Source organism: Falco punctatus, assembly GCF_963210335.1.
Source record: "Falco punctatus genome assembly, chromosome: 11".
Lineage (NCBI taxonomy): Eukaryota > Metazoa > Chordata > Aves > Falconiformes > Falconidae > Falco > Falco punctatus.
Genome location: NC_137591.1, coordinates 6,210,669 through 6,235,265, shown reverse-complemented (window position 1 = coordinate 6,235,265; position 24,597 = coordinate 6,210,669). Strand labels below are relative to the sequence as shown.

Below are 24,597 nucleotides of genomic sequence, written 5' to 3'. Positions count from 1 at the left end.
GTTTCTGATCTGGATCTATGCAATGCTATCAAGTAAATTCAACATTATTGTCATACATCCCATTGCCTCTATGTCTCATGCAGGATTCCAGCCAGGAACTGACTACCTAGAAAGAGCAGGTCTAGTTAGCAATTCTTGCCTCCCAAATGGGAAGTCAATTAAGGTGAACTGTAAGAGTTCACAGAGGAAGAGTTGTACCTTGAGAACTCAGCTTTATTTCCCTTCAGTTTACATCTTTCCAAAATCATCGGGGGCGTGACAGGGATGGTCTACTTTTGACAGACTTGCAAAGTCCTAAACCCTTGTGCCTCAGAGCTTCCACAGCACTACTCCAAAAATGTGACAGATTTGCTTCCTCAACACACACACATCTGACTTACCTCTGGTTGATTCCTCTCATGATGCTGGTTGGTGACCAAAGAGGCAGCTGGGCATGAAGAACAACAGTCAGGAGAAACTGGTTGGGCTTTTGTACATCTGGGTGGGCTGATGTGTCTGTCTGACTAAGGGTGTACAACTGGTCACAGGCAACACGACGAATCTGAAAGCGTCATTTGTCAAACATTAGCGATTGCTCAAAGGTTGCAAAAAAATACATTTCTGTTTTGCTAGAAATCTGACAGAAAATAAAGACATTGAAAAGCTTGTGTAAACCAGACCATGAGCTCTGCACCCACCAACTAGGTTTTCTCTATTTATAGGGATTTAGCAATCCACTTTCATCCCTGAGCTAAAAGCTCTGATGCTTTATTAAACAGAGATTATAAATTCAGATAAGGAAGAAAAGATGCAATGACTTCATGTAAAATATATGAGATGCAATGAAATGAAGTAAATGTGACTTGAAAATCTCTAGATTTTAGAATATCCAGAATAATCTTAAATCAGAAAGAATGAATTTTAGGAGCGTTCTGATCTTCAAGTTCAGAAGAGTCCATTAAATCTTACCTAGATCTTTCGAGATGAAAGTTATTTGGAACTTTCCCTAAAGTACAGTTTTACAGGATGTGTCTCACCAAAATGACAGTATTTTCTTTAGACTAGCCACAGCACAGTCCTACGTGCCTCATGGATTAAACGGCCCTAAAGAATGTAATACTTCAGCATTTTCTATCAACACATCACTAGAAACTGGCATTACTAACAATTATACAAAGGTTATTTATTCAAATACAAAAACTTGGGGGAATATTTGTAATGAATAATTTTTACCTTCAGACCGTATCAAATGATCATAGTGTACACATTTCAGAAACACAACATTTAAAAAGTTTACAGAGAAACACCCTCACCTCAGCACTTGGTGATCCAAGTAGTATGTCAATGATGAAATCAGCAACACAAGGCAAATTGTAAAAAGATCCTAGAACAGAAGAGTACCAGGCTATTTTTAAAAAAAACAATTTTAAATCAATCAGTTACAGTCTTGCACTAAAATACCACAGGACCTAGAGGACATCCCCCTATCAATGCTGAAAAGTGGTAGCAGCTATCTGTGTATTTCCCATCTCCTCTTCTCCCCAGAGACTGGCACCACGTTGTAACAGCATTTTTCTTGGCCTTCCACCACCATCACCAATGTTTACACACCCTGTACACAAAGGTTGAAGTACTAAACACTTGCTATGCAAACAGCAGCACTTACAGAATTACCTACTTCAAAGCCAGTGCAAATATTTAATATACTGGTAGGAAGTCAGCTTTCCCAAAACGTTTCACCAAGGCACAGCACTACATGCCTTGTTTCATGCCACACACACGCCCACCCCCCCCCGCCTCAATTTTTAGCGAAATTTTGTGGTTTTAATTTTGTAGCGCTGTCAGATGAGACAGGTAAGTTTCTTGTGATTTTTTGTACTTGCGTGCCTCCAAAAGCCTTCCCCCACCTTACTTATATTCCAAATAGTGAGTAATCCAATTCTATTTCATACCTAGTTGCTGACTGCGTAGCTGAAGGCAGGTTACTAAGAGAGACAAGGCTTCTCCAGCAATCAGAGCATCTTTGGTGGATACGGACTGCTGTCTGACACAGATACCAGCATGCAGCGCAGTCGGCTCTCCTTCACTTCCTGAACTGCAATTACTTCCTGCATTAAGAAATGAACAAGTGCTGTAATCCATTATATTTTTCAGATGTTTTCAGCTTCTGGTCAGCTCTCTGCAATTCAAAAAAAAACTTCTTCAAATGCCATTATGGATTACAGCATTTTGCTCAGATTTGTGTAATGCAATCATATAATGTGCTGAGCTGGAAGAGACCCAAGAGGTTCATCGAGCCCAATTCCAATGAATTTAGCTTCAAGCTTCAAAGCGTTCAATTAAGAATAAAACAAACTCTTTCTTTAGGCTGGTTTAGAGACATAGTTAACCTACCTGAGCTGCTAAGTCTGTTTCGAATCCCAGCAGGAAATAAACTGTTGCTCTCTTTTATCGGCTGACTACTTCCCACGAGGTCCAGTCGTCCTGCAGCAGCAGCCCAAGAGAGTCGCATAAAGCAAGCCACTGTGGAAGTGAAATCATTCACCTCCATAGTCTGAAGGAACAAAAACCAGCAGTTACTTCTGTGATATTCAACAGCCTTTGTTAATCATAGGGATAAGAGGAATTTATCTTCAGGATCGCGTCAAACTGACGTTTGGATTTGTTCTCCCCTCTCTTCTCTAAGCAGGCTCAAGGATACAAGAGTCTGTCTGTTCCCAAGAACAGATCAGTATTGCTCCCTTAATAGGAAATTCTCCACTAAGATAGACACCCTTTTCGACTATCTGGACTTAAGCACACCGATTTCAATTGTATTGATCCATTTGGGAAGCACTGCCCAAGAACCTAACACAGCATACATGTTAGATTAACCATGAATTTTCTTTCAAGTGGACTCAACTTTCCAATGGGTTGAGTTCTTGTTGATTAGATTGTTTTAGTAAATACCCAGTCTCAGATTCGTTACACTGACATACCTATAAAGGGGAAAAATAGCATTCTCTTAAAGTATTGAAAACAAAAATGTTCTTTCTTCCCAGGGTACTATCAAGCAAATTTAATTTTTAATGAGTTACTTGAAACAAAAAACTTGCCCAAGATTTCTAATTCAAAGAAACACAGACTATAAGCCACAAGTTCAAGCAGGAACGTTCTTTCTATTCACAGAAAATTAACAAGAGTAAGATCTTAGAGTTAAGTGTGACTGACAATAAATTTCAAGTAAGATTTCTGTGTAGAGCTATTTCTGGTAAGCACTTTTGGGGTACTGCTTCCCTCTGTACTGCCAAAATAATTTTTGAGACTATGTTAAAATTCAGATCAAAGTTGGGAAGACTGATGGTCAGGATCTTCAGAGGCTTTTAAATGGAGCTTGGGCAAGAACCTGTATAAAAAGACTTTTGATTAAAAACCCAGGAGTTATACAGCTGTCACTGGAGACGTCACCACTACATCACCATAAATCACCAAATGCTTCCTTACTTGTATGGCAACTCTTGCTGCTGGTATGATTTCTTCTACCCTAATGGAGGATCTATCAGATACAGAGAGCTGTCGGTAGGATGACTTCTCAGGTGTTCCACAAATGGACATCTGCCTACTTGCTTGCCGGCTGACATTACGGAAGGGGCGCGAAGACAATGCTTCTACCCCATCTTTAATGAAATCCTCATCCAGTAAGGTAGGCATTGTCTGGCCAACAAGCAAGAACCTACATTCACAGAGCAAAAATATCAGGCTTATATTTGAAAGTTCACAGCAAGTGAATGAAACATAACTCGAAGTACCAATTAATCTGAAATACTACAAACCACACTCTAAAAGCAAGGAAAGCAGCACTTTGTCTAATGAAAGGCAATTACATACCTTGCAAGTTGTAGGCAGATGGAATAGACTCCCTGTCTTGTTTCATAGTCTACTTCTGATGGGATGGAATCTCTCTGCATCACATTCACCACCAAGCTTAAAAACAAATCAATAAGACCGTTTGAAAATACTTTACATTAGGAGAGAGATGCAATTAATTTATTTCTGTCCTCCCCTCCTCCTATTCAGCCAGCAGAGTGTCAGTTAAAACTGCCAAACTGGCATCTTTGGAGACTAACATCCCCATTTTCCCCTCCTACATCTACAGATGGAAGCTTTCTTCTGTTCCTGTTGGAAAATGCTTCAAGGTCTATGGGGCGAGGTGGTTGTGGACAGAATTTTTAAGAGCAACATGTACTTGGTAGATCTGACACAGCACAAGCAGTATTGCCAGGTCTTCCAAACCACTCACACTGTGCCTCAACTCGTACCTGAAGGGTCTGAATTTTGGAAACTGTAAAATTTAATATGGCTCCCACTGCACAATCTATGCTTTGACTGCTTAAAATATCCATTGGTATCTGTGCAGGACATTGTGTAATGCATACACTTGCAAATTTGAACTGAAACACTTAAATGCTAACTGTTCAAGCATCAGCTACCTTAGTAAAAGCTACACTACACATCTTATCTGTGCCTAACTATTTTGGGGTTTAACAAGTACTCTGTTACAGTACTATGGTAGTGTCCTGGTTTCAGCTGGGATGGAGTTAATTACCTTCTTAGGAGCTAGTACAGTGCTGTGTTTTGGCTTTGATGTGAGACTTTTCAGTTCCTCAGGCCTTGCTAGCAAAAAGGCTGGAGGGGCAGAAGGAATTGGGAGGGGACACAGCCAGGCCAGCTGACCCAAACTAGCCAAAGAGCTATTCCATACCATGGGACAGCATGCCTGGTATATATACCTGGGGCTGGCTGGGGTGGGCAGATGGTTGCTCAGGGACTGGCTTGGCATCGTCAGCGAGCGGTGAGCAGTTGCACTGTGCACCACATGTTCCTTTCTTCCTTTCCCTCTGGGTGTTATTCTCTCCCTTCCCCTTTTCATTGTAACTGTTATTGTCATCGTTATTATTGCTCTTTCATTTTTTTTTATTTCAACTATTAAATTGTTCTTATCTCAACCCTTGAGTTTAACCCTTTCCAATTCTCCTCCTCATCCCTCTGTGTGAGGGGGGAGCGAGTGAGCAGCTAGGTGGTACTTCATTACCAGCTGAGGTTAAACCACGACAGGTAGCTACAGTAGCTTTTCAGACACTGGAAAATGAACACACAGCTTTGGGTGGACGTTTTTTCTCTGAAAAGGAAGCTGACAGGTGTGCTAGTGTGCTACAGTGTGGAAATCAGAAACTACACAGAACTGCTAACTAAATGAAATGTTAAATATATTGAGTCAAGATTGACATCTAACCTCAAACCTCCTGCTCTGAGGAAGTTTTCACAGAAAGACTTGGCACAGTTTCTTGCCATTTCATCATCTGCAGTTGGCATCAGCTTGGAGCTCAGTACCTAAGATAAATAAATAAATAAACAAGCATGCATACACACACTCCCCTTAGTATTCTTTATCTGCTAAAGGCTAAAAGCAAAACAGAAAAAAGATCCAATACAAATGAAGCAATTACCAGTACACTTATGCAAAGCTGTAGGCAGTAAAGAGAAATTGCATTAAAAATATTCAGGACAACTATGGCTATGACAGATACTTATTCTGTATCAAAGGGCATTTTTTTTTTCACTGCAGTTACTTGTTAAGGGAAAGGATAAAGTACAAACTCTAGCACATGCAATGTTGTTTTCAGGCTCAGTTGGTGCTCCTTGAGAGCCCAAATCATTCCCCTTTCCAGATTTTCAATTGACAGTATGCCACAGAACACCCTACAGATGGCTGGCTTATTGATTCATGCCTTCTGAAACATAACCATATTGCCATTATTGTTTGGGGTTTTTTTTGTAAAAGATGGTCCAGGTAATTCTGCAGGCCTTATGAACATCACCACTGTATCGTTCCTCCTGTTGCAAATCAGCACTAAACTGCACAGGATGCAATTACGCTCAGAAACATGGCCAAAAGGAAGTCTGTGGTCAGATCTCATGTCAGTTTATCATCAATTTCACTTCATTTTACATGAAGAAAACCCAAAACAACACCCAAACAAACAGAAAAACCCCAGCTCCTCCCAAAACCTCAGAAAACCTCCAGAAGTTATTTATGTTCTTGAAAAGTCTCTTCAGCATGTACAGACAGTGCTGCACGTGGGAAAACAAAGCACATCTGTTCCAGGTTCACAGGTCAGAACAATGGTTTACAGAGTTCCAGGCATGAAATCTTATCGCAACACTGCATGATATAACCCTGAACACCTGCAACGTTTAATTTTCATCTCTTTGATATGCTCTGCAAATTTCCTGTGCATCTTTTTTCAGAGAGCAGTTCAGACTGGTTGCCGTATTTCCAACAGATCACCAGTGGAGGGGATAAAAAAAAAAAAAGAGAGAGAAAAGTACATCATCCTTTTCTTGACTGAAGTCATCTTACAATTGGCTTGACTGGATTTGAGGAACAAGTCCACTCATATAATCTACACATCTAATCCAATTTACTGCTTCTCATCCCTTGCCAGAAAAGCAAGCAATTTATTACTTGCTTTTATTATTTTCTCTGGCATGGAAGCAGCAGATAACTGTCTCGTCATGCTGTAATATAACCTGCCAGTTCAACAAGATACCCTTGCTGTGATATGCTAAACCATTTGCGTTCGGTTGTAGAACTTGTCAACACAATTCAAAGCTATCATCAAATACCTTTCATTCCAGCTGTACAGAAAAGGGGGGAATCCTAACGCTGCAGTATGACAACAATATAGGAAGATAAAGAGCTAACATGGGACTGCAGAAACCCAAAGGAAAGCAACTACAAGAAAATTCCTACAGTGATCTTGGCACACACCAGGAGTGAAAGAGAACAACTTTGTCCACTGCTTTTGAATCTGCTGCCAACCGGTCCTCCAACTTCAGGTTGTTCAAACCATACTTGTCATGGGACGTTATACACAGTGGGGCCCTCAAGCAGAACTAGAAACTGTCCAGCCTCCAAGAGCATGCAGATTAGTGCCTTAACAACAACACCAGCAAACTCCCTTAAACTCTTTAAAATCCATGCACTGAATGCTTGGAAAGAACCTTTTTCCAGGGTCCAATCCAGTGTTTGGCTGAAGAACTTACTCATGACAATACTTAGAGGTAAAAAAAAAACATGTGTGTGTTCCACTCACTTTACATACACAGCTAAACAGGCCAGAAGCTGCTGGGTAAAAGGCCTGCACATCTGGATAGTGAAAGTTCTTCACAGCTGAATGCTTTTCAAAAATATTCCTCCTTAGCCTCTACAGACAGAATATAGTAGACTTATACAGAAGGGAAGTTAGCATTCTTTTTCCTTCAAATTGAATTAAGCAAACCCAATCAAACTGAACAACAGCGCCCATTCATTTTTAAGAGTTGTGTGTGTATATATATATACACACACACACACTAAAAATCACATATTCAGAGTTTCTGGAGATTCAAGCTGGAATTTTACCTAAACAGTAATGACTTTTATGTTTCTTTGCTCCTCTTGACTTACTTCAGAATACTACTTCTACCTTGCAAATCACAAAAAGAGGGACTTGACTTCACAGTAAAGTCTCTAAAGGGGAACTTTTAACCCCTTTCATTCTGTGTAAAATTTATCATATACACAAAAGTAGACTATGACATGACATTTGCATTTTCCGTAATGACCCTACCCAAGAAATTTAAACCACTTAAACCTTAGTGCTCAGAAGCACAAGTAAAAAGTGATTTGTTTTCTTACCTCTAAATTGTAGAGCACTCTGAAGGTCGACATGCCTGGAGCAAAAGACCTGAAAAGACTTTCTAATATTGAACTAGCACTGGGCTGATGTTGGTGCTTTGAAGACAACGACGGTGATTTTGAAGACTGAGAACTTGATTCTGATAGCAGTGTTTTCTAGGAGAAAAAGTCACAGAAGAATTATTTTGAGATTACTGCATTTTGTTGTAATTGGCAAAACATTTCCTAAAATCCCTGTAATAACCCCCTCACCTCCAGCTGCCTGGAAATGAGTCAATAATCTTTAACACGTGCATTATTTGCAGTAGAATTTCAAACTCCTCACTTAATCTGACAAGGAATTTAAGAATCCTGGTAGTAAAGTTAAGCTCATCAAGATCAGTTATTGTTTAATCCATACCTTTCTTCCTAGGGAATCAAGCTGATCAAGAGCCTCCTGAATAGCTGGGTCAGTGGGAATCAAGAGCAGAAGTTTCCTCACTCGCAGCGTTATTCTGAAAAGTTATCAGAAGTTACTTATGCAAAAATAGGGCTCAGCCACACTGTGGCCCGGTGGGTGCCTACACACTGCAAAATAAGTAGCTGTTCACACTTGGCAGTGCGAGCATTTCTTCAATATTCAATAACCATTTAGTTTGCTTACCTTGGCTCCTCTAGATTGGCAAGCTGGTAAAGCATATCAAACACATTACACACGAGAGCCATGACTACTCCAGGGAGGGATTTCTCCTGAGAATTAAGCAGAAATACAAAGGTCTTTTTCCCCCCTCTCTGTTGCAAGTAACTTACAAGAGCTCTTCACTGAAGCAACTGACCCAGATGCCAGCAGAAATCCCAGCCTACTTTCTACACTGAGACAAGATTTGAATTTTTACATTTTTATCCATTTTTGAATCAACTGTTAGTTAGGGTTGATCAGTCTGAACATGCTAGCTGATGCTTCTTAGTTTATTTTCACCCTGCAACTTTATTAATAGTGGAAATCTGGAAACTTTTCCTCCCAACAAATATATAATCTCAAAATTAAATCATATGGGTCTTGTTTGTTTAAAAGACACTGTAGAGATTCATAAACACCAAGCAGGCTACAACAGGTCACAGAAAATAGATTTTGAAGTCCAAGGTGCATGCATAAGGCAATTGTGTATTTAAATGTTTTGTTTCAATTGCAATTTGAAAGCAAAACCAGACTAGTAAAGACTGGACACTTGAACATGTGAACAGCTTCTGTCTCATCTTACTGTAACTCTTCCAACTCCAGCTGTGAATCCCCCAACTATGCTCCCTCAAGGAAAAATCCGAGGGAAGGTTTCAGGCTATTATGCTGTACCTGTTCCATTGCATAGGATGAGCTAAATACACTGCCACTGTTGCTGGAACTGGTTGAGGAATCTGCAGAGCTCCCTGATGGAGTCCCACTTCCTGATGTTTTTACTGTAAGGACTTGTTCATCAGAGAAACCCAGCTGGTGTAGTAGTTTCTGATCTTTATTTACAGTTAGCTGCAAGAAAATATTTATCGTTTAGTTGAAGAAAAGAGACTGAATTTCATAAAGAATCAGAATCCCTTGTAGTTCACATACCAGGCTATCATTGGCAAATATCTGTATATTATCCACAGGTGAATTCAACATCTTTGCTATTTTCCACCTGACGCTTCCTACAGTTTCATTGCTATGAGCCTGTAAAATTAAACAACACTAATTCAGTAAGTCTGCTCGAGCAGTAAATTCCAAGAGAACAGAAGAAAAATCTTCCATTAAAGTCTTCCTGCGCCTCTGCATAGGGCGGTAAAGTTATTGTCCACAAAAGAGACTGACAGGGTAGGACAGCAGTAGAAATGCTCCATCACCAACAATAAGCAAACAACTTATTTTTCCTACCCTTGAATGATGACCAAAATAAATTTAGCCTACAGACACTTCCATTACAGTAGCCTTATACAGATATTTAACATTTTCAAATAGAGTTTGCAAGTTGACTGAAGTTCTTCAAACCAGCTTCCTCTGTCCAGTCCAGGCATTAAAAAACCCAAGAGTATCTATGTGATCAACACCTCATGACAGGCATAACCTGTGCACACATACCTCTATGGTGAAGGTATCTTTGGTAGACTCGTATGTAACATTAAGTGTTAAAAGATGTCCATGGAAAGAGGCACCATGAGGTAGAATAGTTCGGGGAACAGAGTAAAGGTCCTACAGGAAGAAAAGGATAACAGTAAATACCACCCTTGAAAACAAAGACATTCCTATAACGGCACATAACAAAGTTAATAGAGTTGCATAGGTTTAAATAACTTTTCATAATATTGAAAGCTGTGTTCTTAGCCTTGCCTAGCAAGAAATTACATCTCTTACCTCTATTGTTATCACATAACGCTCTGCCAACAGCAGCAGCCTCTCAATTATTACAAGTTTAGTTGACCTGGAGATAAACATCAAAAACAAGAATAACTTGTCTTAGATTCATTTTCAACGCCCATGGGTAACTACCATGAATTAGCTGCTTTCAAATATAACTCCTTAAACTTGGAGTTAATTCAGTTGAAATTAACTAGGAAAACAGGCCAAGAAGCTTGCATTATACTGCTTGAGATGTAGACAGCTTCAGAAGCAGCTTCATGTTTCTAAAGGTCACACCCTGTGCTCATATGTTTAAGCTACATGCATTTAGGTATGCATACGTTAAGCTAGAAGATGAAAAACCATCCTTTTCTCTCCCAGTTAAAACAAAAACAAATAAACCCCACTGCCCCAGAAATATAACATGACTAACAGGCTGGTAATAGTCTGTGGGCTTTTTTTGTGGGTTTTTGGTTGGTTGGTTGGTTTTGGTGGGGTCAGAGGGGGGTGTTGGTTTGGTTTTAGGTGGTGTTTTTTTGTGGGGGTATTTTTGGCTTTTTGTTTTTTCTCTGAAAACACAGGTTTTTCAAAGTCTCTTTGGAACTCAAATTGCATTGTAATTGGAAGATTCCACTGAGAAACCACCAGAATACACAACTACCAATACTGACAATTTTAATTAGCACTCAAAATCACGCGGGAAGCAGCTGGGAGCAAATGTCTACTGTCATCTTTATTCTTTTAAAGGCAGGCCTACCTGTAAGGAGACTGAACTGATGTTGCTACTGTAGGCATAGCGGTTGCTGTAAGCATTTTTGTAGCTCTTGTAACAGCATGTGTTAATGTTGGACCACCGAGTGCAGAGCTGGCTGCCTAGAATACAAAGCAGAGTGTACGAGCTGGTTTATGTGGACAATTAGTATGTCCTGGAGAGCTAAGAGGACAAGAAATACTTGTGGGAAGAAATGTTTTCTTTAAACAGAATTATTGCAGTCAATTATTGTAATTCTAAGACACAAAACTGAAAAGGCAAGTAGGTACAGGAACAGAAAATTAGTCCTTTACCTCTAACCGTGTGTAACAATCAGCAATGAATTTCTTGTGCAGTGATACTGAATCCTAAAAAGAAAAAGTACAAATGAATCAGAACTTACGACAAAATCATGGTAATTACTCAAAACTGACAGAGCCCAACAAATTACACATTTTAACATGCAGAGGATCAATGCTCTATGAATGTCAAAGCACTTTCCACACACAAATATATGCCTACCTTTTTCAATCTAGGAGTTAGATTAATATAGCTGTAATTTATTATCAACTGAATAGCTTCATTGGCAATTTCTTCATCAGGTGACTCCATTGCAATCTTCCAAATGAAATCCATTCCTATTAATTCCAGTTTTTCTACACTCTACGCAAGAAAAAACAACAGTAAAACACAACTGGATTTCTTATACAACAGCAAGATGAACCCCAGGAACAAAATAGTCTTCCATCTGCTGGAAGGGCATCTTTTGACTGAATCTTAAAGATTTCTTTCCCAATGCACTGCCAAGCTTTGGCACAGGGCAAAGTGAAATCAATAGCTGTGGATTTGTATATTTATACCAGAAAAAAAATAAAATTCTTTACAGGTGGATGAACAGGTTCCAAAGAACACTCTCAGCCAAGCCAACTGAAAAATTACTAACATCAAAAGCACAGAGAAATTTAATTGGGAATGGAATTTGTTTCACAAAGGTCAACTTGGTAACTAACCACATAATAAACCATCACAAAACCTGCTATGATACTTGGCAAAAAATTATGCATTTGAATTAAGGTAACTGTGATAAAGATCTAAAATGCCTATGGAAGACTACTTGACATAACCATTAATTTAACAAAAAACACTGAAGGATCAGAGTTAAAAATTATTGTAGATTAGAATTTGAATATGATAAGCCTAAATCTTTTGTAAAGAAGAAAAGGAAAAGAAAATCCAAAAAGAAAGGAGTATTTCCCTTCTAGGGAAAATAAAAAAACCTGCACACTTTAATTCGTGATTATTAAAGCAGTTTACTCATTCCTCCTGCAAAGTTTTAGAAGCTGCATACCAGCTTCCAGCTACCAATTGCTCAATTTTAATTATCATAACTCTGGAGTTTTAGCTTCAGAATTTAACAATGTTCATGCTAGAGGAATGATCTGCATATCAATACAAACATGACCATGTCAAACACCTGCTAAAGAATCCTTGTCTCACCTCCTCCCATCCCCAAAATGCCACAGGCTGTTGTATGTAATGTAAGAACAAACTTGCCAGAACACTCACCAGTTGAGTTCCTTGCCTCTTTAGTCGATGGTCGCACAGGTTCACATTTTCAAAGAAAGTCTTGAATAAACTAAAACCTGAAAATGAAAAAAGGTGCAAACTTTTTGTTCAGGTCAGACTAAGTTTCTAAGCTTTTTTGAAAGATGAAGATAACAAATACAAGAGATGATCTTTCCCCTCTACAGCTATAAAAACTCAAAGTGATCGAAAAAGACTGCTTTATTATCTTTATTTACAGGACTGTTTAGATATTTAATTTGAAGTCTTCAGAAGCAAATTTATGTTATATATTTCAAAAACAAGTATGTTGACAAAAGCCATTTTTTCTTACCATTCATAGTAATTTCGTATGACTCCAGTTTAAGAATTTTCTCTTTGAAGAGCTGTTGCTGTACATCACTCTCTAGATCATGCTGTCCTTTTGTAAACCACTCAAAGCACATCTGTGAATGAAAGGCAGATATATATTTACTCCATTGTCATGGCAATTATTTTAGTTTTATATAGCATTGGCAAACTATGTCAGATACTACAGTAACTCATCTACAGCAAAAGATTCAAAACCTAATCTAGTAACCTCACACAACCTCACATATTGCAGCATTAGGGTACTTAATCTTCATAGTCATTTTTCACCCTAATAAAGTTGTCTCATAAAAGAGACATTCAGCAATCTGCAAAATTGCACATACCCCTTTTCAAACCAGCATCCCTACATCTGCAACTGATCTCCTGGTCTACGTTCTTCCTTCAGTCAAATTTGATGTTAAAAGAGCATCCTAGTCATAAGCAAACATGTAACACTGGCTCCGTTAACTTACACAAAGCCTATAAAAGCATTACTAGTTTGTGTTTGTTACTCATGTTTCACATGTCTCAACACACACACGTGTTATTTATGATCCATTAAGATTCACTCTGTAACCACAGACACTAACTTTTCAAGTTTTTCTTACCTCTCGATCTAACTCACAAACATCTTGGCCAGTTACGAGGCATTCCCAGATCTCCCTGGCACGATTCCAGCCCAAATAAAGGGTGGCTTCTTGCAGAAAAAATGCCAAAAATTTTAGATGTGCCTCCAAATACTGAAAAGAAGAAACAAAACCTCAAGCTTAAGACTTTTCTTTCTGAACAAGAACTCTGAGCATTCTTTTTATTTTTTGCAAATTTAGTTGTCAAATAGTTCACTTTGCAAAGCCTGGAAAACAGAAATTGTTTAAAATTACATAAAATAGCTATAAAACTCACTTCAGAAACATTACTTCTTTTTTATTACCTTTGTAAAAAGGAACACTGAAGTCCCCTTGGATTTGCTATTACTTTCCTGATACTATTTGACAATAGTTATTAAATCACAACAAGTGTCGAGAAAAAAAGTTATCAAAACCTTAGCAATAAACTGTTATAAGCTATCTCTGTGTGTGGCTTCCATGTCCTAACAGACCTGTTCCAGGTTTCAAGAGCTTCACACCAAATTCAAAGATACAGTCTCTACAAGGGTAGCTGAACAGAAGCTGGTGGAGAAACTGGAACAAAGCTACCACAAGCCCTAATAGATACGTGTCAGAACTATAAATAAAAACTAGTGTAATTAATTATTCATCAGAGAGAATATACATGCTAGTGAATTCCAAAAACAGAACATCACCTAATCTTACACAGCGTGGTCAGTGATACGCTAGACCATGTTTTCAAAAACTTAAGGCAATAAGAAATTTGGGGTTCAATACCTCCCGGTAAGTGTATCGGCCATCCACTAACGTTGCTCCAACGAGCCCTCCTGGACCTGCCACAGACGCAGCCAAACGGTGGCATGATATCAAGCTTCCTGTCACCAACTTCACTATTTCAAAGTTTTTCTTTAAATCTTGAATGATGCTCTTGGCAAAAAAAAAAAAAAAAAAAAGAGAGAGAGGAAAGAGGGTTTTTTTGAAGAAAATACACGAACAGGCACACACACACACCAGTTTGCTCTTCTACAGACATGTGTGTCTCATCACAAGGAAGTTCCCTCCCACCAGAGTCAGCTGTATCCCTTGCAAGCATCCAAAGCCCCCTGATTAGTGTTTTCAGCATGTGCTGAAATACACGTGCTGCAGATTGCAAACCAAGTCCCACACTTTCAGTCAGCCACTGTATAACACATGTGACTTGCTGGTATTTTAGTCTGTTTTCCAAGAGTCAATTCAATTACAAAGCAGCTGATCTAAACATCAGCCATAGTACATTTCTTAACAGAGTTGTGCTTGTTAATTGTTCTACAAAAAGCTGGGAATAAATTAGTCCTGACACAGCAAACAGGTTTATATATATATACATGCACACACAAGTGAACTGTACACAACACAGAATCTCTACTTGAACAGTCTGTTTATGCTACACCACTAAACTGTACTTGTCAAAGTGTTCTTTAATTTTTTCCCCCCTCTCTTGCTTCTAAATTCAAACTTCAGAAGTAGAGCCACACAGCCATAGCAAGGGCTTCAAACATCATCTCAGCATATATTCTTACCTTGTCTTGTTTTTGGTAAGTTTGCTTAATAAATGAACGTGTGATTTCATGGAGCTGACGTAGTGCTGGCACCACCCACACAAACTGAGGATTATTGTGCTGGGACGACTAGTAGTAGGAAAGGTAAAGACAATTACACATGTGTACATGCTCAACAACAGATTAACTTTCCTCTTAGACTCCTAGAAGACTAACAATTTCTATTAATGCCGCTGTTGCGAAATGACAGCTGCTAGCTCTGAAGGCTTCAGTTACTTCTTCCTGGTCCCTTTCCAAACAAACTCAAGGTGCCTTCTTCACTTTCTGCAAGAAGTCCTTTGACGCGTACGTATGCCATTTTGCTATCCTTATTATTAAGCCCAAAGTGCCACCTCTTTGCTAGATAACATGCAAATTAAGTAGACAAAAAGAACTCAGTTGCACCAGGGAGAGATGATAACCACCACCTTCCTCAATTATGGGAGATGAAGCAGGTCTGTTAGGGCATAAAAGGACAAACCCATTCAAATGATCTTACTTATTGCTAAAGCAAGAATAATAGAAAAAATAATCTGAAATACTACTGAGGGTTAAGAGATGAGAAGAAATTTCTGATTGGTGCTGCAAGAAGCCCTCTGATAGGAAGCAAAGGATACTTAAGCTGCATTTTGGAAGAGATCCTACAAAGAATAACCCTCCTACCTCATTGTTAGAACTGCTCATCACTTTTCTGGGAGGCTTCATTTTCTGTAAAGTTTGACCACACAAACCAGTACTGAGGTTGCTTGTTCAAGGAAGTGATGTCTGGTTTAAATACTGACAACAACCAATACCACCTACACACTTACGGAGATTAAAGTAACCTGCCCGTAACATAGAGTGCGCTCTACTGAAGACTCCCTCATCTCTCTGAGAATGCTGCCTTAATATTACATTCCCTCCCAGTTTAAGTCTTCATTTCCCCTAATAAAGGGAAATAAGAAAATGACCTATTTTAGAAGTCTGATGTATGTTTACTCCAATCCCTTCTAGCCTACAGTTACAGCTTTCTGTTACTGTTTCCCACTGCAGCACCTCTGTCAAGGCCCTTGCCAGAATGTAGTTAAAAGAATGCAAGAATAGGAAAGCACAAGAGAAGATTCAAAAGAAAAAAATGCAAGTTTTACAGACATCGAGAACCCAAAGTTTGAAATCCATACTCTCAAACACACGCACAAAAAAAGTGTTATCAGTCTCAAGAAGGAACATACAATGTCTCCTAAACAACTAAAATCCTCTACAGATGCTGCAACACAGACAAAACCTAATTTATCATGAAAGAAATAAAGAAAAAAGCTTGTAAGCTTTTCATTAATTTACAGTGTATTTCAGACTGAAAAAAAAAGACCAGAATATTCCTGCAGATCTCAAGAACAACTGCCTGCTATGTGAACAGTGCAGAATATAATATATGCAGTCTTAAGCCATGCACATCTCTGCTGCTGCCAGGAAACATCACAGGCAGCTGCGGGAATGGCTTATGTTAGATGAAAAGAGTTTTAAGTATTTTATTAAAATACAAAACTACTAGGATTTAAATACTGATTTGCATTTTGAGACTTAATGGTCATGCCAGAACACATGCTTAACTCGAAACTAATCTAGGCTTTCACATGAAAGGGACAGTTAAAATACTGACATACCTTTATAGTGGTTCCATTTGCAAATTCTAACCTTGGGCCCATCCTGGTAGTTTCCCATAAACTGATCACTCCTTGTGCTGAAAATTTGCTTAAAACAAAGGCAAGAGACTTACTATGAGTCTCATGGTCAACAAACTGGCTCACACAAAGCCTACCCCTGTCAAGGACTCCCCAAGGTAAGAACTTACAGATGGGACACGCAATTTGTGCATCTTGAAAGAAAGGGCAACATTGAGGCTAGATAACATTTCATTTTGGAAAAGATAAAATAATAAACCAACCCTCTTAATATCCTCTATGCACTTGATGATGTAGCTCCTTTTGATTGCCTCTTTCACTGCATAGGCATCACTGAGGATTGTCAGATGTTCCTCCAAAGCCTGCTGAATAAGACTACATGGTAATGTTGGAAGATGAGCCAGCTCCCAAAGTACCTCCAGAACCTAGAAGAAGAAGTGCAAGACTAGTCAGGACCTAGGAAGTACAGAGACTAGCAACCCTATGCTTAATAAATAAACAAACACAAAAACCTGAAAATATTCACATGCCTTTCCAGTGGTTGTCTCCACCCGTGCTTCTCGACCAATGCGCCCTATCAGGCTCAACAGCTTCTGTCGCACTCTATCACTCTCTGTCTCCCAGCTCTGTATAGCAAAGAAATAACATCCACTATTAAAGCAGCAAGCACTGTCAGTCTCTTAACTCTCAAGTGTACACAAAAATATTATTTACAATTGTTTTACTGCAGGAAAAATAAAAATACAAACAAGCATGTTTCCACCACGCATACTTCCTTATTTTTGTTACTGGGAGTTACAGTACTGATTTGCCCAACTATTTCAAATATAAACCATAAGAGATTAAATATAATAATAAAATGCTACTTTAAGTACCTTAGCACTGTCTATATAACATACTTAAAATCTAAGTAAATTAGCAATACAGTAGCAGAAGAGGCTTTTGAGTTAACAAAAATAAAATCAGTATTAAAAGTGTTATTTTTATAGCCAATTTTATATTTATACAGAAAATACAAATGTATTCAAGGCATTTGCCTTTTGGTGGGCTGGATGCACAATCTCTTCCTAAGGAATGTAAATTGATGTGAAAACTTACCTTTTGGATTAGAACAAATAAATGATTGAGCTGATCAGAACTAAACTTCACAGCGGCTGCAGCAATAATGGTATGTATGTTTTCAATCACAGTGGAGGATTGTCCTGACTGAGAAGATGAGAAGAGGAAGAAAAATACAAGGGGGTAGGTCTTTGTCCCAAATGAGTTAAGAGAAAAATCTTCATGTAAGCATCATCCTACTGTTCATACTAATGAGAAAGAATAACAGCTTTTGACATGTTAGAAACACAAGGTAAGAGTAACTGTCCCCAGCTCCTCATTTCACTGCCAGAAAGGTCTTTGTAAGTAATTCTAAAGCAGGAAAGTACAAGTTAGCTTGCCATTATTAGAGCAGCTTCAAGGTGTTGCAGTGGCACATACCACTGGCTGTGGTGCCAGCAATGCAAACATCACCATTTTCATTGCTTGGTTAAGTTCATGTGTGAGGTGCTCCATCTCGGACACTCTTTAAGGCTTTTCTCAAAAGCAAACAATACAAAATCTTGTCCCACACTGATGGGAGCACCATGGGAATAACAGACAGAAGGGGGTATGAGGTACTGCATTTTATTAAAGAATAAAAATGAGTGAGCCAGAGTCATATTTGAGCTCTACTAAGCATGCAAGACTTGCTACCATGCCCACACATACTACAGATCTGACAGCGTCTGATGGGTTTAGTCTAAAATTTCAACATTTGGACAGAGAAGAAAACCATTTCCTGCCGCAGAAGATTAAATTTCTGGTCAGAGCTTCCATGCCATTTGCATCAAGCAGTCAAACTACCTTTCCTACGCAGCAGTAAGTTGAGTACACATAAGGTGAATGTGAAAAGATGACTTGTCAGTCAGTTGTATGCGTGTACAGGAAGCTAAACGGGAATACATCATTTGAACTCCCACTCTTTAAAGTCACACTGTGAGCTGCATTCAAATTTATACTTCCAGCACAAAAATTAATATCCTTAGGCATGGTCTGTGGTCTAGACAAACACTCTATCACCTATTTCAGGCAGACGACCTCTTATTCCAAGTCAAATATTTTTGCAGCCCCTTAACACTTGTTGCAAAGAACTGAACTTCATCGTAAGATTTAACAGCTGTGTTACAAGAAATTGCCAGAACATTTGATTTTAAATGGTAAAGAAGTAGAAGAATGCCTTTGCATTAACTATACTGTTAAAATCTCACCACCTCCACTCAGGAATAGAGATGCATACATTATTTAAAAAAAAATCCCACCACTAGAATGTCTCCTTTTGTGAGACACTCTAAAAATGCCTGTCTAGTCTTGATTGCTTACCTGAATTCTCCAAATTTTAGTAAGCTCATCCAAAGATAATTTACTGCCTAGCAGTTCAATAATTCCCTTTATACGATCACAGTATTGTGCTTGGTCTATATTACCTACGAAACAAAGAAAAACAACTAAATTAAAATATTTTAATCAGTATTCAACACGATAAATGCCTAAGAATAAACAAGTTCTTTTAAAAGAAGGGAGAGGAACAAAGCTATCCTCATTTGCAAATTCTTTGTTACAGACAAATCTATCAGTCCAAAGAAAAAAGAGCAAGGCTCTTTTTTTTTATTTTCTTTTACTTCATACATCTGTTAGCAGTTCACACCTATAGGACATTACTACTTGGAAACACCCCCCTCCCCTTTTCTCACTTTTCTAGAGGCTAACAATATACAAAGACAAATTGAGAGTAAAAACTCCAGGTACAGCAGAAGATACCTGCACAGATGTCAAATAGAGGATTAGATGATAGTAGCAGAATTTGCAGGGTTTTCCTTACCATTTTTAAGACAACAAAAACTTTGAAATCCTTTGTTCCATAAAAATGTATTGAAAGGGAGAAACGATATTTTAAGATTTAAGACATTCAAAGCACATGCCAAGAAGTCTCCGTGAAAGCGCTTACCTTCCAAAGCAATTGACAGGACAGAATTTTCTACCAGCCAGTTTAGCAATCTGTCTGTATCTATTGCATTCTTCACTGACTTGGATACAGTGCTGTCTTCTATTAATTTTGTTACCTAGAAATTGCAAAACCTGAGATTCTAACACCGATTCCCACATGCATTATGTATACAAACAATGAAATCTATTTAAAAGGCTTACCCCAAAGCTTAAGTGTGAATCCTGAAATATTCTAAGAACAGGAAGTGTTAGAAGGGTTTTTATGTCGTTGGGTTTGGGGGGAGTTTTTTGGCTGTTTTGGGGGATTGTTTTGTTTTATTTGTTTGGTCAGTTTGTTTTGTTTAATAAGCTGTTTAAAGGCAACCAGAAACACTTCCTTGCCATCACTGTCTGGTTTGGTAGATTCTTATTCTCAGTTTGACACAGAAATGCGGGCCTGTGCTACCAGGTATATTTCTGCAGATATACCAGAAGTAGGTTACGTCAGGCTTCTGCTTGTTACACTCAAATCAAGTGTCCTATTTTTTATCCAATATAGAACCAATATAGGCTCCTTACTCTAGGGAGAAAGAGTACATTTCTGCTAAAGTCTTCAAAAGCCGCACTTTCGTAACTTCACCAAGGATACACAGCATTTATGATTAAAACCCAATTTTCCCATTTAAAAAAGAAGGGAAAAGGAAAAAAAAGGGACTCTAAAAAACCTTATAATGCCTGCGTACTAAAAAAAAAAAAAGCACACATTTTTTAAGGACACTTAAATTGTACAAGTTTTGGAAGGAAGAGATGAACAGCTCTATACTTAAACCACAACTCCCATCAAAAATAAACTGTTTTCTTCTTCTACTTAGATGTAAGATTCTAGCACAAAGAGCCCCAGTCCATAAACTCCAGCTCTTAGGTGCTACTACAGTGTCCATATACAAGCACAATAAGAAATTACAATCACATAGTGTAATGACGTGATATAACTGGATCGAGACACCCGTCTAGGATTAAGTCCCATTTGCTCCCTCCCTACTTTCCTCTCAATGAGAGGAGGAGGGAAAAGGGATATCCCATAGAACACTCTGAATTAGCAAGGTTATCTCAAAAGTGAATGTTCAGCGAATAGCACAGACCACTGCTTGTAATTCTAAGAACTGTAATTTCAGATTGATAAGGTTCAGACTATTTCTAGCTGTTCTTTAACGGGGAGGCCACAGTCCTTGCAGTGGCTACTGATATTACAAACAATTCCTGTCATATTGACTTGTTCTGGTATTTATCACGAACTCAGCTTTTGCTAAGGCAACATCATTTGTAAGGAGATACCGCAACATCTTTTTTTAAGGTTGTGGTTTCAATGGCTTGTTAACAACCCATCCCACCTACACCCATGCCCACGTGCATGCGAACACACACACACACACACACAAAAGGCAAACCTACTTCTTTGAGGGAATTCATTTTTGCACTGAAGTGTGGAGATTTTAACATGCGCAACAGAATGTCCAGCCGTAAGTCATCTACTGCAGTTACCAGATCAGGTTGGAAGCGCATACACAGCAGTTTGATACCAGACAAGAGCTCAGGGATACTGACTAGTCTCTGTTTAAAACAAAACCAAAACATAACAAAAAAACAAAACAAAACAAACAAAAAGGACAAACATAGGCATTGCTATTTTTGCTATTCTGTTTCAGACTTCAATGATTCACAAAGAGTAGGTTTAGTGACCCAATACAGACTCTTTAATCTGTGAAATGCAGCACCATGTACATCTGCAAGTATTACTTGTACACTAGAAATTTTAAGACAACAAAATATTTAAAGTGGACTCTCTGTCTACAGATTTGGTACACTACACTGCTCCTCTGTAGTTACACAACCTATGCAGACTATCCAGTTTACAATTAACAATTTAAGTCTAAGTAAAAAGTCAACACTCAAAGTTATTGGAACTGAATGCCAAATTCAGAGTAATACAGGGAGTAGTCACAAGTTACACATTTTATCAACAATTACCAAATTCTCAGAAGCAAACAGCTAACGCAACAGTCATATGCACACAAGTTACATGAATTTAACAGACTCCAAGACAGTAAGCATCTTCAAGTCTGAGAAGTCAGCATTCAGCATGCTGCAGAAGGGACTGACAAAAACATGTCTGATAGCAACAGCAGCAAAATATTTTACAAAGGGTCATAATACCAGATAGCTACTGAAAAGGGTATTGAAAATAATTGGGTAAATGTATTTTTTTCTATGTCATTCAGTCAGAATTCAGAACAGGCTGCATTTTTGCCACTGGAAATAAAGCTGCTGTTCTAGTCTAGGCTGCCAGCATTTCCAACATACACAGTAAGTTCTTCCTAAATATTAATATGCAAAACATTACCTTGTCTTTCAAGTCCTTCTCTTCTACATTCTGTACATATTTAATCATTTTATGAATGACTGGATCCAGCATGGGCTAAAGAATGTGAGAAAAGGTATGCCAATCATTTTATGTTTCCTGAAACCATTTACATTACTCAGAAGATCTGGCTGCAGTAAAGCCAAATACTTAGTTGAAAATTCACAGTTATCTTAGACATAAAGCAACACCTACAACGTACATAAAACTATCTGGCCAGGTATGTCCAGAAAAACAAATAATTAAGAGTAAGAAGCCATTTCAAACCACCATAATACAGATTTGCAAAAACCCAGAAACTGACCTTTCAAAATGCATCAGTTACTACATGCATATACCACCTCTCTGACTGCCAGTGGCTTCTGAACTACCTCCTCTTCAAATAAATATTTTCAGTCACTTAATTTGATAGTTTGTTAGTGAGTGCAGATGTGAAGCCAGAAGTGGATTTGCATGTACAAATATGTCACAGTGAGTTTTTTCCCCCACAATTTTTCCAGTGTAAACTCCCATGTCTATGTGCTTGAACTCGGCCAGGAAGTTAAACTAAAACCCAAATCCATCCATCAGGCTAAATTCTTTTCCCATATGCTTCACATTGATGAAGCTTACTAATGGCAGTGGCAAAGCTTCTCACTCTTGCAGATGCAGATACATGACTACAGATCACTGTGCTTAGAGAATTAATCTGAGCCCTCTATCCATCACCCTCAGGATGTTCAAAATGGTTCTTTTACTTTATGCAACGTGTTTTGAAGGTTTTTTGAGTTAGTCACCAGTTTCACACCAACACAGTTGTAAACTAATTTTCAGACCCCTGATAACTCATTACAAAGGCATTTTACCTGTACTACAGAAGAGTTAAGATATTCTGCACAAACTCCAAATGGCTGTACTAATGCAGAGATTGCCTGAAAGAAATACAGCAAGCATTTAGGTGCACGTAAGAGATCTTTTCAGAGCTAGTGATCTATACCTTAAAAAGAAAATGAAGGTGAATAATTACTATTTATCTCATACAACAGTTTCCAGTCATTTGCTACAAATTTGTTTTGGTGTGCAAGTCCTTTATAATAACACATGGTTCAGGAAAGAGATTTATTTACTCTACAACATACAGTACGTGTTATATATTTTTGCCTGAAATCAAAAATGCCTTCCCAGTTTTCACTAATCTTGGTCCTCTCATCATTCTGTTCAGTCTTCTCTGATTTTGTTTCAATAACAGAAATAAACAGACGGAAAGAGACACATCACATTTTGGTTGCTTTCTACAGCAATGAGAAGTGTGATTACAAGACTTAAGGTTAAAGCCGTATGACAAATTTATCTCCCAATGCATTAAGTGGGAGAAAGCTTTTGTAAAGGTGTCATATACATGTCAAGATCACTTCAATGCGTGATTTTCAAGTTATATCTATACAAGAAATTAAATGCATAAAGGCATCTGTTTGCCAATAAACAGCTTCAGAATTGGTTTCTTCTCACACTGGATCAGAATTGTGAAATTGAGCGTGCACCACTGCAATCAAAGGCCTAAATTAAGTGATGCTGACCCAGACTTCCTCCCTAAGCAAGAAGTTATAAATCATTAAACAAAGTCCAAGTTTCTATTGCAGGATCAGCATTTAAATCGAGTTTCCTTATTCTTACGTCATGCTCATATATGAACCTTATCTCTTCATAAAACAGCAAATATCAATACTCCAATAAAAGAAGTTGAATTCTCTCCAAATGGTGTTTCACTGAAAGGCTGATTTTATACTGGGGTAAAAGATTCCAAATGACATAGTTTTCTCTTAGCCTCCCTGCTCTTCAAAGCTTGAAAGATTCTGAAAGTTAGGAAGCTAAAAGTTAACAAGTTAGGCTTCATGAAAAAATAGCTTAGCACTGTTGAACCAGTTAGTTTTTAGACACAGCTCTTGAGAAGTTGCTTAGGATTAGACAGTGTCTGTCTTCCTAAGGATTTTTTTCTTAAACGATGACTTCATAATAAATGACAGAAGTCAATTCACTTGCAGCTAAATGCAGCTACAGCTGAAGTAAACAGAAAGCCAGGGACATACTGGTGAATATACAGTGAAACTAGATTGACTGATGTCTAACTGGAAGGCTGATTTGTTAGGCAGAAAGGTCCGCTAACCCTTCCTCTTTTCTGTGATGTCTCAGAAGCTCTTTAGTTGGGATTCTTATGCCCAACCTCATTTGACATCCAGTCTGACAGTACTTCCCCTGGGCTCTGTGGGAGTGTTGCTCCGGTACCAAAGGCAAGGTAAGAGCACTGCCAAAAGGGATGCTACTGGTTCTATATGAAGCATGTTACGGAAAGGGAGAAGTCTCGTGACAAAACGTGAACTTACCCCAAGTTCAATATCTTCTGAGTTGAGTTTGGACTGAATTGCTGAAAATCCACCCAATTCTGCAAACTGAAATAAAATACTCAGTATTATAATCTGTGAACTACAGTATTTTATGTTTTCAGTAAGCTACTGGAGAAAATACTCCATGGACAGTTCCTGGGATGCCAACAAGTATCCTTTACCGTGGAATATGACATTCCACATAAGCTTTACATTTTCACAGGAATTCAGGGGCACACTGGGGAATGCAATACAATTATA

General features: G+C 38.4%; 1 protein-coding gene across 1 annotated transcript in view; it reads right to left on the bottom strand.

Annotated features, from left to right (window-relative positions):
- USP24 (ubiquitin specific peptidase 24) overlaps positions 1-24,597 on the bottom strand; it is a 64,338-nt gene that overhangs the window by 22,336 nt on the left and 17,405 nt on the right. Inside the window, exons 7-37 of the mRNA XM_080406317.1 lie at positions 24,337-24,402; positions 22,822-22,887; positions 21,959-22,033; positions 21,010-21,168; positions 19,580-19,694; positions 18,955-19,058; positions 17,653-17,760; positions 17,085-17,180; positions 16,818-16,979; positions 14,876-14,983; positions 14,094-14,243; positions 13,317-13,448; positions 12,692-12,803; positions 12,361-12,437; positions 11,317-11,457; positions 11,109-11,162; positions 10,801-10,916; positions 10,059-10,125; positions 9,786-9,896; positions 9,282-9,380; positions 9,030-9,200; positions 8,343-8,428; positions 8,100-8,193; positions 7,700-7,855; positions 5,252-5,349; positions 3,847-3,942; positions 3,463-3,691; positions 2,374-2,533; positions 1,932-2,087; positions 1,293-1,363; positions 381-541 (exon numbers count right to left, since the gene is read on the bottom strand). Coding sequence (XP_080262443.1) covers positions 381-541; positions 1,293-1,363; positions 1,932-2,087; positions 2,374-2,533; positions 3,463-3,691; positions 3,847-3,942; positions 5,252-5,349; positions 7,700-7,855; positions 8,100-8,193; positions 8,343-8,428; positions 9,030-9,200; positions 9,282-9,380; positions 9,786-9,896; positions 10,059-10,125; positions 10,801-10,916; positions 11,109-11,162; positions 11,317-11,457; positions 12,361-12,437; positions 12,692-12,803; positions 13,317-13,448; positions 14,094-14,243; positions 14,876-14,983; positions 16,818-16,979; positions 17,085-17,180; positions 17,653-17,760; positions 18,955-19,058; positions 19,580-19,694; positions 21,010-21,168; positions 21,959-22,033; positions 22,822-22,887; positions 24,337-24,402 — 3,596 coding nt within the window. The remainder of the gene's footprint in view (positions 1-380; positions 542-1,292; positions 1,364-1,931; positions 2,088-2,373; positions 2,534-3,462; positions 3,692-3,846; positions 3,943-5,251; positions 5,350-7,699; positions 7,856-8,099; positions 8,194-8,342; positions 8,429-9,029; positions 9,201-9,281; positions 9,381-9,785; positions 9,897-10,058; positions 10,126-10,800; positions 10,917-11,108; positions 11,163-11,316; positions 11,458-12,360; positions 12,438-12,691; positions 12,804-13,316; positions 13,449-14,093; positions 14,244-14,875; positions 14,984-16,817; positions 16,980-17,084; positions 17,181-17,652; positions 17,761-18,954; positions 19,059-19,579; positions 19,695-21,009; positions 21,169-21,958; positions 22,034-22,821; positions 22,888-24,336; positions 24,403-24,597) is intronic.